Raw genomic sequence first — 15,905 nt, forward strand, 5'->3', positions numbered from 1 at the left:
GATTATTTATATATATATATATATATATATATATATATATATATATATTAGCTGAAGGACCTGGCTTCGCTCGGGTATATTTCCTCTATTTCATTTAATGTTTGTGTCTGTCGTTAAAAGATATCGACAGTATCCACTATAACAGTGACTTCCACAGCCCCCCACCCCTTAACACTGACCACCCCACAGTACCCCACAGTACTGACCTCCACAGCAGCCCACCCCCTAACTTTGACCTTCACAGCAGTCTTCCCCTTTAACAGTGAGTTCCACAGCACCCCACCTCTTGACAGTGACAATCCCCGTCAGCTGTGGAGTGGGAGGGGGCGTGACCTAACTGGGTCGGGGAAGTGTCTTAGCGGGACCTGGGGGAGGGGTTTTTAAGTTCATCTTTTGAGGGTGGCCTGAATGCCACCCTACCTGCCCCCTGAACTGTGACCTTCACAGCATCACCCCAGGCACGCCTCCTGCTGGGAGTAGGGAAAAGGGGGGCAGAGTCATGGCTTGAATGTAATGTAGGAGGGGTGGGTGGACACATTGTGGCAGGAGGTGTGCCTGGACTCCTTCCTGCAAGAATGACCCCCCTCTGGGCACCTTACTGGCTCATTTGCATACCAAATAAACTGGATTTTAAGAGGATTAAAAACATCTATTGCTGGAACAAAGGCACATTTTAAAATAAGGTACTGCAATAGCGATTATCCTGGTGACAGATTTTCTTTAAAGCTCTCCTACAGCAGTGAATAAAAATTGCTGGGTTGTTATAGTTGTTAAACTGTGTGTATGTGTAGACTAAGGGCCTGCGAGCTTCTATTTGGCTGATAAGGGTCATGTGACCAGGCTTCTATTGGCTAATGCATTTTTTGGGAATATCTCCCCAAAAATGACACTGCTCTCTAACTCACAACTGCAAAAAAACAGCAGAAAATGGCTGCTGGGGAGGTTCTTATATAGTAAGGGGTAGGCAACTTTTCTATTGGTTGCTAGGGATGTTGCTAAGCTCTGACAAAGATATTGAAGCCTTATCATTGGCCCACAAGCAAGAAGCAGGGAGGGATCATTAGTACTGAAGAAAAAAAATCTGGAATATTCGAGATTATGACGATATAGCACTATATTCTATATCTTTATTCTATATTCTCAAAGTGCCGATATTCGCGATAAAAATTTGCGATTTGAATATTCGCGAGCCACACTAGTGCTCAAGTCCAGAGATACTGCAGACTATAGTAGCATGTTTAGGCCACTCAGGTTGCTTACAGTAGCATGAGCAACATGTGGCCTGGTACTGTCCTGTTGAACAATGGCTCCTTGGACACTTTGGCTAAATGGCAGTACCACTGGTTTCAGGACCAAATTAATGTAATTCTGAGCTTTTAGTGTACCTGAAATTAAGACTAGAGGGGTCCAGCTACTGTAAATTATGCCACCCAACACCATAATCTCAGGAGTAGAATTGGTGTGATATTTACTTCTGAAGGCCTCTCCATCTCATTGCCTACATGGTCTCCAGACCAGTCTTTAGCTATTATTGCATCAGAAACAAAAGTGGGACTCATCACTGAAGAGAGTAGACCTCCAATCCAGCCTTCATTGGCATTTGCTGTGCACCATGATAGCCTTCGCGGCACAAGGTCAATGGAACACCTGTAGATGGACATCTGGCTCATAGCCCAAAGTCATGCAAATGCCTTCTGATGACTTGCGTAGACACTGTTTGCTGCCCTAGGTTTGGAATGGGACATCCAATTTCACTTGCTCTTATAGACTGGATCACTGGTCTACCATTCTGCTGATCGATCTGTGCAAAGGTTCACCTCTGTGCACTTCTTGCTGCCTTTGCAGTTTGTTGTTGTTCTTCCAACCACCAGGACAGGAGGTTGCATGTGTCAAAGAAAACTTTGCTTTCAATCTGGCTTTTATACCCATCATGCATGCCACAGAAGGGAGCTAGGTGCTTGAAAATGTGATCATCTGCAGATCTTAACCAAAATTACTACTTCATCAATTTGCGTAACCTTAGTTTGTCCTTCTTGGTGTTGAAATTTAAATGTTGAGAGTATATTTTTCTCTCTCTCTCTCATATATATATATATATATATATATATATATATATATATATATATATATACATATATATATATATATATATATATATTATATATAGTCTACACACCCCTGTTAAAATGTCAGGTTTCTGTGCTGTAACAAAATGAGACAAAGATAAATCATTTCAGAACTTTTTCCACCTTTTAATGTGACCTATAAATTGTACCACTCCATTGAAAAACAAACTGAAATCTTTTAGGTAGAGGGAAGAAAACAAAAATTTAATAAAATAATGTGGTTTCATAAGTGTGCGTACCCTCTTATAACTGGGGATGTAGCTGTGTTTAGAATTAAGCAATCACATTCAAAATCCTGTTATATAGGAGTCAGCATATACCTGCCATCATTTAAAGTGCCTCTGATTAACCCTAAAATAAGTTCAGCTACTCTAGTTGGTCTTTCCTGCAATTTTCTTAGTCTCATCCCACAGAAAAAGCCATGGTCCACAGATAGCTTCCAAAGCATCAGAGGGATCTCATTGTTAAAAGGTATCAGTCAGGAGAAGGGTACAAAAGAATTTCCAAGGCATTAGATATACCATGGAATATAGTGAAGACGGTCATCATCAAGAGAAGAAAATATGGCACAACAGTGACATTACCAAGAACTGGACGTCCCTCCAAAATTGATGAAAAGATGAGAAGAAAACTAGTCTGGGAGGCTACCAGGAGGCCTACAGCAACATTAAAGTAGCTGCAGGAATATCTGGCAAGTACTGGCTGTGTGGTACATGTGACAACAATCTCCAGTATTCTTCATATGTCTCGGCTATGGGGTAGAGTGGCAAGACTAAAGCCTTTTCTTATGAAGAGAAACATCCAAGCCAGGCTACATTTTGCAAAAACACATCTAAAGTCTCCCAAAAGCATGTGGGAAAAGGTGTTATGGTCTGATGAAACGAAGGTTGGTCTTTTTGGCTATAATTCCAAAAGATATGTTTGGCGCAAAAACAACACTGCACATCACCAAAAGAACACCATACCCACAGTGAAGCATGGTGGTGGCAGCATCATGCTTTGGGGCTGTTTTTCTTCATCTGGAACTGGGGCCTTAGTTAAGCTAGAGGGAATTATGAACAGTTCCAAATACCAGTCAATATTGGCACAAAACCTTCAGGCTTCTGCTAGAAAGTTGAACATGAAGAGGAATTTCATCCTTCAGCATGACAACGACCCAAAGCATACATCCAAATCAACAAAGGAATGGCTTCACCAGAAGAAGATTAAAGTTTTGGAATGGCCCAGCCAGAGCCCAGACCTGAGTCCGATTGAAAATCTGTGGGGTGATCTGGAGAGGGCTGTGCACAGGAGATGCCCTCGCAATCTGACAGATTTGGAGTGTTTTTGCAAAGAAGAGTGGGCAAATCTTGCCAAGTCAAAATGTGCCATGCTGATAGACTCATACCCAAAAAGACTGAGTGCTGTAATAAAATCAAAAGGTGCTTCAACAAAGTATTAGTTTAAGGGTGTGCACACTTCTGCAACCATATTATTATTATTTTTTATATTTTTTTCCCTCTACCTAAAAGATTTTAGTTTATTTTTCAATTTAGTTGTACAGTTTATAGGTCACATTAAAGGTGGAAAAAGTTCTGAAATTATTTATCTTTGTCTCATTTCTTTACATCAAAGAAACCTGACATTTTAACAGGGGTGTGTAGACTTTTTATATCCACTGTGTGTGTGTGTGTGTGTGTGTGTGTGTGTGTGTATGTATATATATATATATATATATATATATATATATATATATATATATATATATATATATATATATATATATATATATACCGTATTTTTCGCCGTATAAGACGCACCTAGGTTTTTGGGGAGGAAAATAAGAAAAAAAATATTTTTAACCAAAAGGTGTGCTGTGGGTTTGGAACTAGGTGGTCTGTGGATGGCACTATTACTGGGGATCTGTGGATGACGGACACTGTTATGGGGGGATCTGTGGATGACGGACACTGTTATGGGGGGATCTGTGGATGACGGACACTGTTATGGGGGGATCTGTGGATGACGGACACTGTTATGGGGGGATCTGTGGATGACGGACACTGTTATGGGGGAACTGTGGATGACAGACACTGTTATGGGGGAACTGTGGATAACAGACACTGTTATGGGGGGATCTGTGGCTTGCACTGTTACAGGGGGATCTGTGGCTGGCACTGTTACAGGGGGGGGATCTGTGGATGGCACTGTTATACATGTGTCATCCACAGACCCTCCCAGCCCATAACTGTGCCATCCACAGATCCCCCGACGCTCCAGTATACTAATATAATATGTCTTATTCAATTAATAGTTATTAAATATGCCTCTTTATTCCTAATAGTACCTTAAATCCTAAGCGCTTCAGTACAATGCCGGCAGGCCGGGCAGCCGGCGCGGCGCGTCACTCACTGACGTCACTTGCCTGCGCCACCTGCTTCATTCATAAAGTAGGCGGCGCAGGCACGTGACATCAGGGAGTTACGCTGCCGCCCGCCCGGCCTGCATTGTACGGATGCGCTTAGGATTTAAGGTACTATTAGGCATAAAGGGGCATATTTAATAACCATTAATTGAATATGACATATTTTATTAGTACACCGGAGCGGCGGGGCGGGCCTTTAGTACAGTGACTGCACCGCCCCGCCGCTATTGCCGGCCCCAGCTCCTCCTCCCAGTCCCTCCCCGAGTCTCCGCTCGCTTTACATCGCTGCCAGCGATGTAAAACTGACTGCATTCGCCGTATAAGACCCCCATTTTGGGGGAAGAAAAAGTGCGTCTTATACGGCGAAAAATACGGTATATATCCATCTACAGCTGTCTATCTACACTGTGGAGTAGAAATGACTTATGCTTTGCATTGTTCTCTGGTACTCCCAAATTCCTCATTACAAATGATACTAACAGCATAACAACTTGAGTTGTATCATATTAGAAATTTTTACAAAAATGTCAGATTTTTTTTAGCATTTTGGTATGTTTCACTCTTCTCACAAATTCCAGCTGGTATGGAGTCTACAGAACGGGCGGCCCATTGTAGAAATGCCTATTCTTGTCCGCAAAACGGACAAGAATAGGACATGTTCTATTTTTTTTTTGCGGGACCACAAAAAAAAGGCTGCTCAGATGCGGACACAAACACCGGCCGTGTGCATGAGGCCTTACTGTGGAATTTCCCTAAACTATCTGTGATCTGAATGTGTGGCTTTATCACTCAAGCGTTTTTTTAGACTGAGGACTGGTGAAGTCCCTCACCTACAGCCATCTTGACTTCTTTCATCTTCAAGTAGTTTTTGAAAAGCCTTGCCATGTGCTTTGGGTCAGTACCCCGCTGCAGCATTAACCTTTCCCTCAAGGAAGGTATAATGTACCCTTTGAAACTAGTTGGTCTTGATTATGAGAAAGTTCTTTGCTTTGTACAACTTTTTGACTTCTGACACTTTCACTTAGTTCTACTGCCGTATTTTCTACTGCCATCATGCTCACAATGTTACTGAATGCTAAGTTGAAAACCTGAGGCAACCTCTCCGCCTGAGAGTCGTCTGAATATGAACTTCAATGAAAGGATTAAGGCACAAGGAAATCTGACCTTTAGTACAAAGATTTTTAACTTTTTCAATGTCACTAATTAGCGTAAATTTGAATAGTGACTTAGAAATAGTGCAGGATATTGAGTATTTCAGAGCTTTTCTTTATTTCTAATTTCTCAGACATCATGGCTTTTGTGTGGCAACCACCAGAGGTTTAAAGGTGATGGACATCTTTTAAAAAGATTTTTACATTTAGTAGTGGTTACCTTGAGTTAAAAAAAAAGAAAGTTTTCTTTTGCAGTCTTTGTTTCATTATACAGCATATGTAATAAATGTTGACAGAAGACATACTGATGAAGATATGTGCATGTGTAGATGAACTGAACTGTGGAAAACCCCCATTAATCTGTTTGCATAAAGTCTCTTTGGTGTAATTAGCCCATGATAGCGCCTGTGAAAAATCGGCTGCAGAACTACTATACATCTATGAAAATATTGACAGGACGCCTGATGGTAGTCATGGGAATCCACCATGATAGCTATTCAATACAGCACAAAAGATGTTCATTGTCATGGAGGAGGAGGTACAACCACCTGAGCTATTAAGCTTAGTCTTTTTAGTGATGTGGCCTCTTTTTCTCCTTTGTATTATTGAACGCCGCAGTTTTTAGCTTTCTTCGCGTTATTGACCACCCCTACCCACAGAGAGCAGCATAATGATGTTTGTATTGCAGACAATGGCATAGTCCTAGATCCAGGCAGCATCATGGTTAATAGCAGGTGAATTCACTGAATAAATGCTTTTATGTGCCAAGCTTGTTCAGAAAATAACCCGTATTTTTTTATTTTCTCTGCTTAAAAAAAAAAAATTGTAATACTTCCAAGACCATTCTTCTCTAAAATCTACTTGTCCCAAGGAAATAGATGTCAATTAGTTGCTCTGTTGTGTGACGTCGTTAAATATTCTATTTGGTTAATCCTGAGTTACTAACCAATGCTAGCCATACAGTATACAGAGGTTTTAGAACATCATATGCTCCCATCCAGACAATGTCTGTTTCAGGGAAGGTCTTGCAGATTTCAAAAAGACACTGCTAAACCACATACTTCGTACATCACAACAGCATGGCTTCTCAGAAGAAGACTCCGGGTGCTGAACTGTCCCGCCTGCAGTCCGGTCATTTCACCAATAGAAAACATTTGGCACATCATGAAATGACAACTCCAGGACTGTTGAGCAGCTAGAATCCTATATCTGACAAGATGGGACAACATTCTTCTCCCAAAACTCCAGCGATTAGTCTCCTCACTTCCCAGTCGTTTACAGACTGTTGGTCAAAGAAAAGGGTATGCTACGCAATGGTAGAAATGGCCCCTTGCTAACTTTTTTTTTTGAGGTGTTGCTGCCATTAAGATCTAAATGAGGTAATTTTTTTTTTCGTGAAATGGTAAAATATGTCACTTTCCACCTCTGATATGTGTTCTATGATCCAATGTAAATAAAATATGGCTTCATGAGATTTAGAACTCATTGCATTCTATCTTTATTTCCATTTTACACAGTGCCCAAACTTGTTTTTGAATTGGGCTTGTACTTTGGGCTGGAAACCTAAACCCCCTGCTGCATAGTATTCTGTTTGGGGCCACTAGACCAGGTGACAGGTTGCCTTTAAAGGGAACCTGTCATCAACTTTATGCAACCCATACTAACGGCAGAATAAAGTAGAGACAGGAGAGTTGATTTCAGCGGTCGGTCATTTATAAGTTAAAAGTAAGTGGTTGCCAAGAACCAATAATCACAATCATTGCAGACTGGGCCTGGAAAAGAGTCACGGCCATCTGAGAAGAGTCATGGTTACTCATGAATTCCTGCTCTCCTGATGATGACTGACCAGTCTTCTACCTAGTTTTCTCCCTTTATCTCTAGGAGAGAACTGCCAACCATTAGCAGATGGTTGACCGTGCAGGAGATTATGAGTAACCATGACTCTTCTCAAGTAGATTTGACTCTTCTCAATGCCTGGGCTGCAATGATTATGAGGTTGGTTCTCAGTAACCACTTACTTTTAGCTCATGAGTGACACACCGCTGATATCAGCATTTCTGTCACTATTTTATCCTGCCCTCAGTGAGGTCAGCATAAAGTAGATGACAGGTTCCCTTTAAAGGGGTATTCCCATCACATACAATGGGGGCATTTCGCTAGGCTATGCCCCCATTGTCTGATAGGTGCAGGTCCCACCTCTAGGACCCACATCTACAAGGAGAACTGAGCTCCGTCCACCACCAAGTGCTGCTCCCATACAAGTAAATGGGAGCGCACCGCACTTTTTAGTGGGCCTATTGAAATGAATGGAGGGTGGCTGCACATGCGCAGTGCGCCCTCCATTCAGTCCCCCGCTCTGTTCTCGTTGTAGAGCACCTATCAGACAATGAGGGCATATCCTAGCAATATGCCCCCATTGTATGTGATGGGAAAACCAACTTAAGGATCTGAAAAAGCCCTAAAATGTAGGGGCTGGAATATGACACATGAAAGTCTATGCCCATACTCTACCCATGTATGCTTTATTGTCAGAGTTTTTCTAAGATTTATACAGAATCCAAGAGGAAAAGATGTACCTTGTTCCATTGGAGGCCGTATTATGCAGATACTCCATATGGCCCATCATATGTTTGCATATTTAGTACTTCTCACTCACTAGCAGGGAATCGCAGGGGCTCCATGTGTCTTCATACATGCTGTACACAGCTCTGCCATGTGCATGAGGCATGTGTTGAAAAGGTTACAAAAGAGCTCCCAGTTTTGTAATTATAGCATGAACCAGGAAGCCCAGGATAAACAGTACCGTACCACAGATAAGTGAGTACTACAGAGCATGTATTTGGGGGGGTACACAGAGCAGGTGAACGTTAATGGGTTACCTGAGTTCCTCATTAGGCACTCCAATGCCAAGATTTGTCGGAAAATAAGTGTACAGGAGTACCTCCCAACTAGTAACATCCAGTTGTCAACTTATTCATACATTTCTAGGAGGAATAACAGAGGAATGGCCCAACATAGAATTCTAAGCAAGATGCTCCAAAATTGTTATATTATGGGGAATACAAGTAGTTATAGTGCACAGAACCAAGTCATACACTAAAAGAGATGCTCGGTGGCACCAAAATAATAACCGGTTGGTCCTACCGCTCAGATGAGATGCTCCTAGATCAACAATTGTCCGGCCGGTGTTGATAGATGTGCACACCGTTGCTAGCGGCAATTGCGTAACGCAGGGTGGTATGTAGAACTGGCTGGCCCTAGTAATACCCTAGAGCCCTACAATGGCCTCTGTAACCGGATAACGGTGACCCGCCACCAGTCACCTACAGGAACCTCACCCTGGAATTTGTGCGGCCTAGAAAGCCCTCGCTTACCTGATCCCTACACGCATGTTTCGCTGGAGAAGATGAGTAACAAGCTCATCAGGGGAAACACGGGAGCTTGGGCTGAACCTGTGCAGGGTGCACTGACAATAATGTCAAATGTGCGCTCTGCACAGAGACAAAGTTTCACCACGATCCAGATATGGATCAACGTGGGCGGATTAGCTATGAGGGAAAGGGGGGTCAGGATATAGAGCCCCTCTCCTAATTACTGACTGAGACGGGGGGTCACCCAATTTTCGTGGGAGCTTGAAAAAAGCCTATTCTTATCCACAAAAGCGACAGGTTCTATCATTTGTGGCCCGGTCGAATGGATGATAGCACCACATGGATATCATCCAAGTGCATGACGCCTTAGGCTGGGGCTACACGGTGACTTGTGTTGCATCACATTAGATCGAGTGATTGCCAATGACACGCAACATGCTGCAACGTTTGCAAAAATTCCAGGCCTGATAGCTTTCACGCAGGTTCCAAGTCCCATCCCACTTTTATTCCATTGACATGCAAGTCACCGCGACTCTTCTGTCAAAGTCTCTGGTCACTGCGACAGCAATTTGCAGACAAGTTGCACATATTAATCTGTTGCGTGACTTTTCTGAGACTTGCTCTTGCCGTGTAGCTCCAGACCAGTCCATAATACATTTTCTAGGTGACTGTTCAGCCCCTGCTGGTAAATTTCTCATGCAGAGTGAACAGCTGGCAATGTTCATCTAGTCCGCTTTAGTCGTACTGTTTTTGTTGTCCCTGAGATGAGAGGAAACAGAAGATGCTCTTTTTGCCAAGTCTTTGGCTGCAGTACAAAAACTGGATGAAAAGCAACTTGTCACATTACCGCCATCTGCTGGTGAATCAAATTATACTCCCAAGATACTCCCAATTTATAATGAACACTATGGGTATGGCCGCACGATGTGGTCCTGATGCAGGCATGCTGTGGTTGGGAACTGCAGCTTCTAATTTCCCTGATGAAGTCAATGGGGTTTCTAAAACGGACCAGGCACGTTGCAAGTTGGGATGACCGCATCTGTGGTCGACCACAGGTAAAACATGCCCACCCACTAGCAACTCCTGACCGGATGGTCCATACAGTTGATCAGATGCTTGCGGTGTATGTTTAATATAACCGTTCAAACAACAGTCCATAAATGATCTTGGGCAAAAGACGCACCCTAAAAACATGACTATACAGGTGGTAACCGCATGGGTCCCTAACCACAGCATGACCGCAACACGACCGCGCCGTGTGGTCTTACCCTAATAATATTATGTAATATCACTATATGAATTTAACTCATTAGTGGTGTAATCTGTAGTCGAATCTCTCTAATATTTGGCTTAGAGGGTTGAGCATGGGGCATAACTTGATGTTCCTGTGCCCAAATGCAAAATCTTACAATGTGCCATACATGTCAAGTAACATTATTATGACCACTTCCTACTTTTGACGTCAGTAGCGCGTAGCTCATGAAGGAAGTCACGTGTGGTGAGCTGGCTTGGTGGGTATGTAAGGTGTGTGCGATAGGCTATCTGCACACATATCCCAGTCTGTTTCCAGCCATGATATGGATGGGATCACGTATGCCGCTGCAGCCAATGATTGGCTTCAGCGGTGACATGTCCACAAGTCATGTGCCACTTCGGGTCATGTCATGTGCCACTTCGGGTCATGTCATTACTGAGATCAGTGATTGGCTGCAGTGGTGCACGTGACCCCCTCCATACTCCAGTTAGAATTAAATAGGTTGAGGACCAGCAGTTCACCGCACAGAGCGCCGGATTGGAGCGGGCAGCAGGGAGCAGATGTGTATTATTTATTTTTATTTAGGTACTGCGCTCTCCATGGTTAAAAACAAAAAAAGGAAAAAATCCTGAACACCTCCTTTTACAATATGGATTACAATTCTAGTGATCTTCAAGATAATAAATGAAATCCCCTAATGCAAGCAGATGAAATGCACCCATGTGTCCTATAAATAATAGTATGTAGATCTGTCATGTATCCCGGATCAATACTACTTACAGCCAAGTCACTTTGCAAATCGAGTTGCTACGGGCTGCAAACAAGGATGACGTGTCTTTATCATCCCCTGGCATAAATGCTTTATCCCCGCAGCTCATCAGCTCGCTCTCACTTTGGGACTCTTTTTAATTTAAAGGAAACTCCTAAATATTGATCCACGTGATTTATGGGCTTCCAGCAAGAAAGAGAGGTGGCGGTTATGTCAGGTCCTATGGGGCCCTATGGTAGCACACAGGGATAAATAACCACATCGAGTCCCAGCTCGAGGCTTTCAAGTACCAGGGGATCTGTTAGTACCAGTCGTGGCTTAATAGTCGACATTTTGCAGGATAATGAAAGGGAACAGTTCAGCACATGGAACGTGACCGGTCATTGTAATACTATAGAACTAAATGATATGGAATGGTAACACAAGTAAATAGTAAAAGGGATATCAAGCAGCACGTAATCAGGAGAACACAGTGGACTGTAGGCGTACCATATGGTATGTATGTACTTTTTACAGGAATGAAGGTGGCTGTATATCTTGCTTTTCCAGTCCATTTAAAATGGACATTCTAATCAAAGTCCGATGAAATGGAATAAATTGTAGAACAGAAAGCTGGCAAAAGGCAGTGCTGCCTGCCTACAGTAGTGCCCACACAAGGGGAGAGAGGACCCTGCCAGAGAGCGGTGACCACCTACAAGGGGGAGGTAGAAGCTGCTCAGATGGTAGTGTGGTGACAGCAGGGTTATTGTAGGTCGTAGGATTTTCTGAAGAGGTTAGCTTTCAGGTTGCTTTTGGAAATTTGGAGACTCGCTGGGGTAGCAAATTCAAGAGAAAGGGGGATGGAGAACAGATGAGAGGAGAGCTAAGAAGGAGGTCTTCAGAGGACTGGAGATTAGGTCAGATATGTAAGGAGGGGACAGATTAGATAACATTTTAGTGGTGGCTATCCCACTGTACGTGGTTCTCAGCCGCCACTACTTTTCCAGATGGGCCATCCCTGCGTGAACAATTGGCGGACAAAATCAGGTGTGCGCTGCGCAACGCCATCAATGGCAAGGTCTACATAACCATTAATACGTGGACCAGTAAGCACAGGCAGGAACGTTATATCTCCCTAACTGCCCACTGGGTAAAAGTAGTGGCGGCTGTGCCTAAAACGGTTTGGCCCATGTCCTACCCCCACCAAAGAATGCTGGACGTTTCTCAGTGCCTCCTGTTGCCTTCTACTGCGCTTCATCCTCCTCATCCTCCTCTACCACCTCCTCACCCAGTCAGCGTAACACCTGCACCACCAACTTCAAGCACAGCCAGGGGGAAATGATAGCATGCTGTTCATATTTTATGCTGAATGTGCCTGGCAATGGAGAGCCAGTAGGGGAGATGTAGAGGAGAAACAAGGGATGAAGTGGGTTAATGGGCACATAGTGTAACCTGCTAAGGTTTTCCATATAGCAGTGCCCCTATAGTACAGTCTTGCCAAGTACTAATGCTCGAATAGTAAAAGTTCCATAAAGGAGAATGTGATGCTTATGCATTTCAAGCCAAAACAGCTTGTTGCGCATCTCTCTTTGGTTATATTATATTATGTTTAATGTTTGAGGCATAAACGTTTGCATTTCTTTTATTGGGCATGTCAGTACTGCACCGTGCCTTTCATCCTTGATCTTTAATTAATTTTTTACCCTTCTGCATGCCACATAGTTTAAACCGATTTAATATCAGGTTGTGAGCTGATCTATTACGCTTAGATATGAGAAACTGTTATCATATACCTCCGCTTCTGTCTCTCCTGTGATGGCTTATAGACTGCTTAAAGAACCCTCCCCACCTCCAGGCATTTTGTTTTACAGCAAAATTATCCACTTTATGTTTTTATGGGAAAATATTCAGTATAAATTTTCAAGTTTTTTCCTCTGCTAAATTGAGATCAGCTTCTGAAGTGGCATGATGCTTCTTAGAACTGTATTTATGGCGGATTTTGCGTTGAAGTCAATGGAGAAGCAGAAAAGAATGGTAGCGGTTTTAGAAGCGTTTTTTCTGCCACCAAAAACGCATTTGAATTTTATCCCAACCGAGGGCTGAATGAGAAAAACACTGTCAAAACCTCTTCCAAATCCTCTTCTAAATCCTCAACCACTCTCTTAAAACGCTTGAAATACTCCTCTAAATCCACCACCAAATTAGAAATCCACCAAAAATGACCGCCAAGCCCAGGAAGAAAGGAGGATCTGATTGCATCGGACCCTGGCTACGGGGAGATAGCAGGGACAAGCTTCCAACATCAAACACACTGCAATAATAGCAGTAACACAATGCATATAGCCATAAAACATGGGACATGACCGAGGCGGATGTGCAGTTACGAGATCTGTAGAACTGTGCTAGGTTAGTTTATTGCACATACAATTGCACGTATCACGGTGACTGATAGAAACCATAGAAATGCAAAGCCTGTAAGAAAAGGTCCTTTCCTAGAGTGATCCGGTATCCTAACGATAGCTCACTTTTAGTTCGGTTCTTCAAATCAGCCATTCCATTTTAAATATCCATTAGCACCACAGGTTTTCATCCTCAGAAACCAACAATATTCAGTTGATTTGCGGAATATATTATGGTGATTTATGTAGTAAGCTGCATTGACGTGCACAATTATAATTATTAGCTTTCTCAGATGTGGCCAACACAGCCTGTGAACCTCCCGACTCCAGACTAAACATCATTTAAATTCTGAGGCTGGAGAAATGTCTTTTTATCTTAAAGTAATTACGAGGGAGTCATTAATAAGGATATTCTTGAATAGGATGGAGGCAGAAATATTAAGCACATCGATTTATCAAGCATTTTAAGTAAGGACATAGACACTGAGGTGATTGCGAGTAATTGATATTTGCATTTATTTACTGATCTCATGTTAAAATTATGTATTACTTTTTTATATCATCAAGGCTGGGAAATATTGCCTTTCCAAAAAACATTATCAACAAGCGTTCCTCGTTATGTCTTACAGCCTCTGGATTTTGAGACCCAGAAGGAGCACTCCTTGGTTCTAGAAGCCCAGAACCGTTTTTTGGATCCTCGCTTCTCGGATCTTGGGACTTTTCGGGATCAAGCAATTGTGAAGGTGTCAGTGCTGGATGTTGATGAACCTCCTAAGTTCCACCCTCTGAGTGGGATAATAGAAGTTTCAGAGGATGCGCATGTTGGCTCTGTCATAGGGATAATCACAGCTACTGACCCAGATAAAGCAAACAACTCCATCAGGTACCATGCTGAATGGCAGAAGAGAGCTTGTGAAAGATTTGCCGCTCAAGTGGAAGAATTCGTATTATGTGTATGCCATGGATGGAGAGCTAGTCTTATATCAGATGGTGCTATTAAATGGTGCCATGGATGGTTGGATGGAGAGCCAGCCTTATATTGGATGTTCCTGATAAATGGTTGTATGAATGGATGGATAGACGGGTGGATGGATAGCCAGATTTGTATTGGTGGTGCTAATAAATGTAATGCTGATCAATCTGATCAATGGGACTTCAACTCCTGGGATCCCCAGTGATGACCTGTTTGAAGAGGTTGCGGCACTCAGTAGAGAGCTGCAACCTCCTCAGAGCTTAGCAAGCACAGCGCCTTACATTGTATACGGGCTATGCTTGGTATTGCAGCCCAGGCCCATTCACTTGGTCATGTAACCAATGAACGTGACAGGTGAGAGCAAGCAGTGCTCACCAGTGATCGGCTGGGTTGCAGGGAGTTGGACCCCTACTGATCAGACTTGGATAAAATATCAAGAGGATATGCTATCAATATCAAAATCTCGGACATTTCAGCCAGTCCTATATATCCATTTCAGCCAGTCCTATATATGCACAAACACCAGCCTGGCTGGTGGAGCTCTATAATTTGCAGATCTAGGCACACTGTGTGCTATTGTATGGACTCTATGTACCACACCATATTTTGGAGGTATTCTTAAAAGAACTGTTTGTAATCCTTGACTGCTGCAGTTCTTTCTTATTCCATCCCTCACTTCTTAAATTGAAACCTGTTTGTCATTGTCACCAGATACACACTGGACAAAACCTCTGATGATGGGATTTTTGAAATTGATGAAGAGTCTGGTGAAATCAGGATAACCAAAACCCTGGACCGTGAAACTTCTGGGTGGCACAATCTGACAGTGCAGGCCAAGGAAGCAGGTTAGTTCAACCCAATCATCTATGTAAACTTCATATCATTAAGGTTTTTTTTTTGTCTAAATATTTTCAGCAGCAAAATACTATATTAGCCACACGTGTCTTACTCTCAGCTAGCATGTCAAAGAGTCACCATTTAGGGATCTCTTCCTTAAGTGCACCCTCATATTTTATCGCTTTAAATTGTGTGTATCTGCTCTACATGCATATGTGCATACCTCTCAATCTGGACACATTATTACTATGAACACCTTTCCTTTTAGAGGTTCAGATTTGTGTACCCTTCCATAACCTTAAAGCAGTTGTCCATCCTTGGAGCTGGGTTTTGGACAGACAACAGTTTTTTGTCTGGCTGACAGCCGGCATTTGTGCTGGATTTCCAAAACAGAGATGTGAATGAGGTCTAAAAGAGACATAGAAGATGGTTCACAGGAAATGGGGGCATGTCAGAGCTATTTTGAGCTAAATAGAAGCATTGCTTTTTAAGAGCAGAGAAGATCCTATGTGTTTGTGTAATCCCTCCCTCCTTATCATATTTCTGAGCTACTTAGAAGGAAACAAAGATAGTGGGAAGTGAGGGCACTGCACATAGTAATGGCAAATTCCACAGAAGGAAGATGTCCCTGCTTGTGAGAG

The 15,905-nt window shown here is 42.8% G+C and overlaps 1 protein-coding gene across 1 annotated transcript in view; it reads left to right on the forward strand.

The window, feature by feature from the left end:
- The window catches only part of CDH22 (cadherin 22), a 157,879-nt gene that overhangs the window by 132,321 nt on the left and 9,653 nt on the right, over nt 1–15,905 (forward strand). Inside the window, exons 6-7 of the mRNA XM_044297318.1 lie at nt 14,084–14,337; nt 15,139–15,272. Coding sequence (XP_044153253.1) covers nt 14,084–14,337; nt 15,139–15,272 — 388 coding nt within the window. The remainder of the gene's footprint in view (nt 1–14,083; nt 14,338–15,138; nt 15,273–15,905) is intronic.

This window comes from Bufo gargarizans, chromosome 6 (assembly GCF_014858855.1).
Source record: "Bufo gargarizans isolate SCDJY-AF-19 chromosome 6, ASM1485885v1, whole genome shotgun sequence".
Lineage (NCBI taxonomy): Eukaryota > Metazoa > Chordata > Amphibia > Anura > Bufonidae > Bufo > Bufo gargarizans.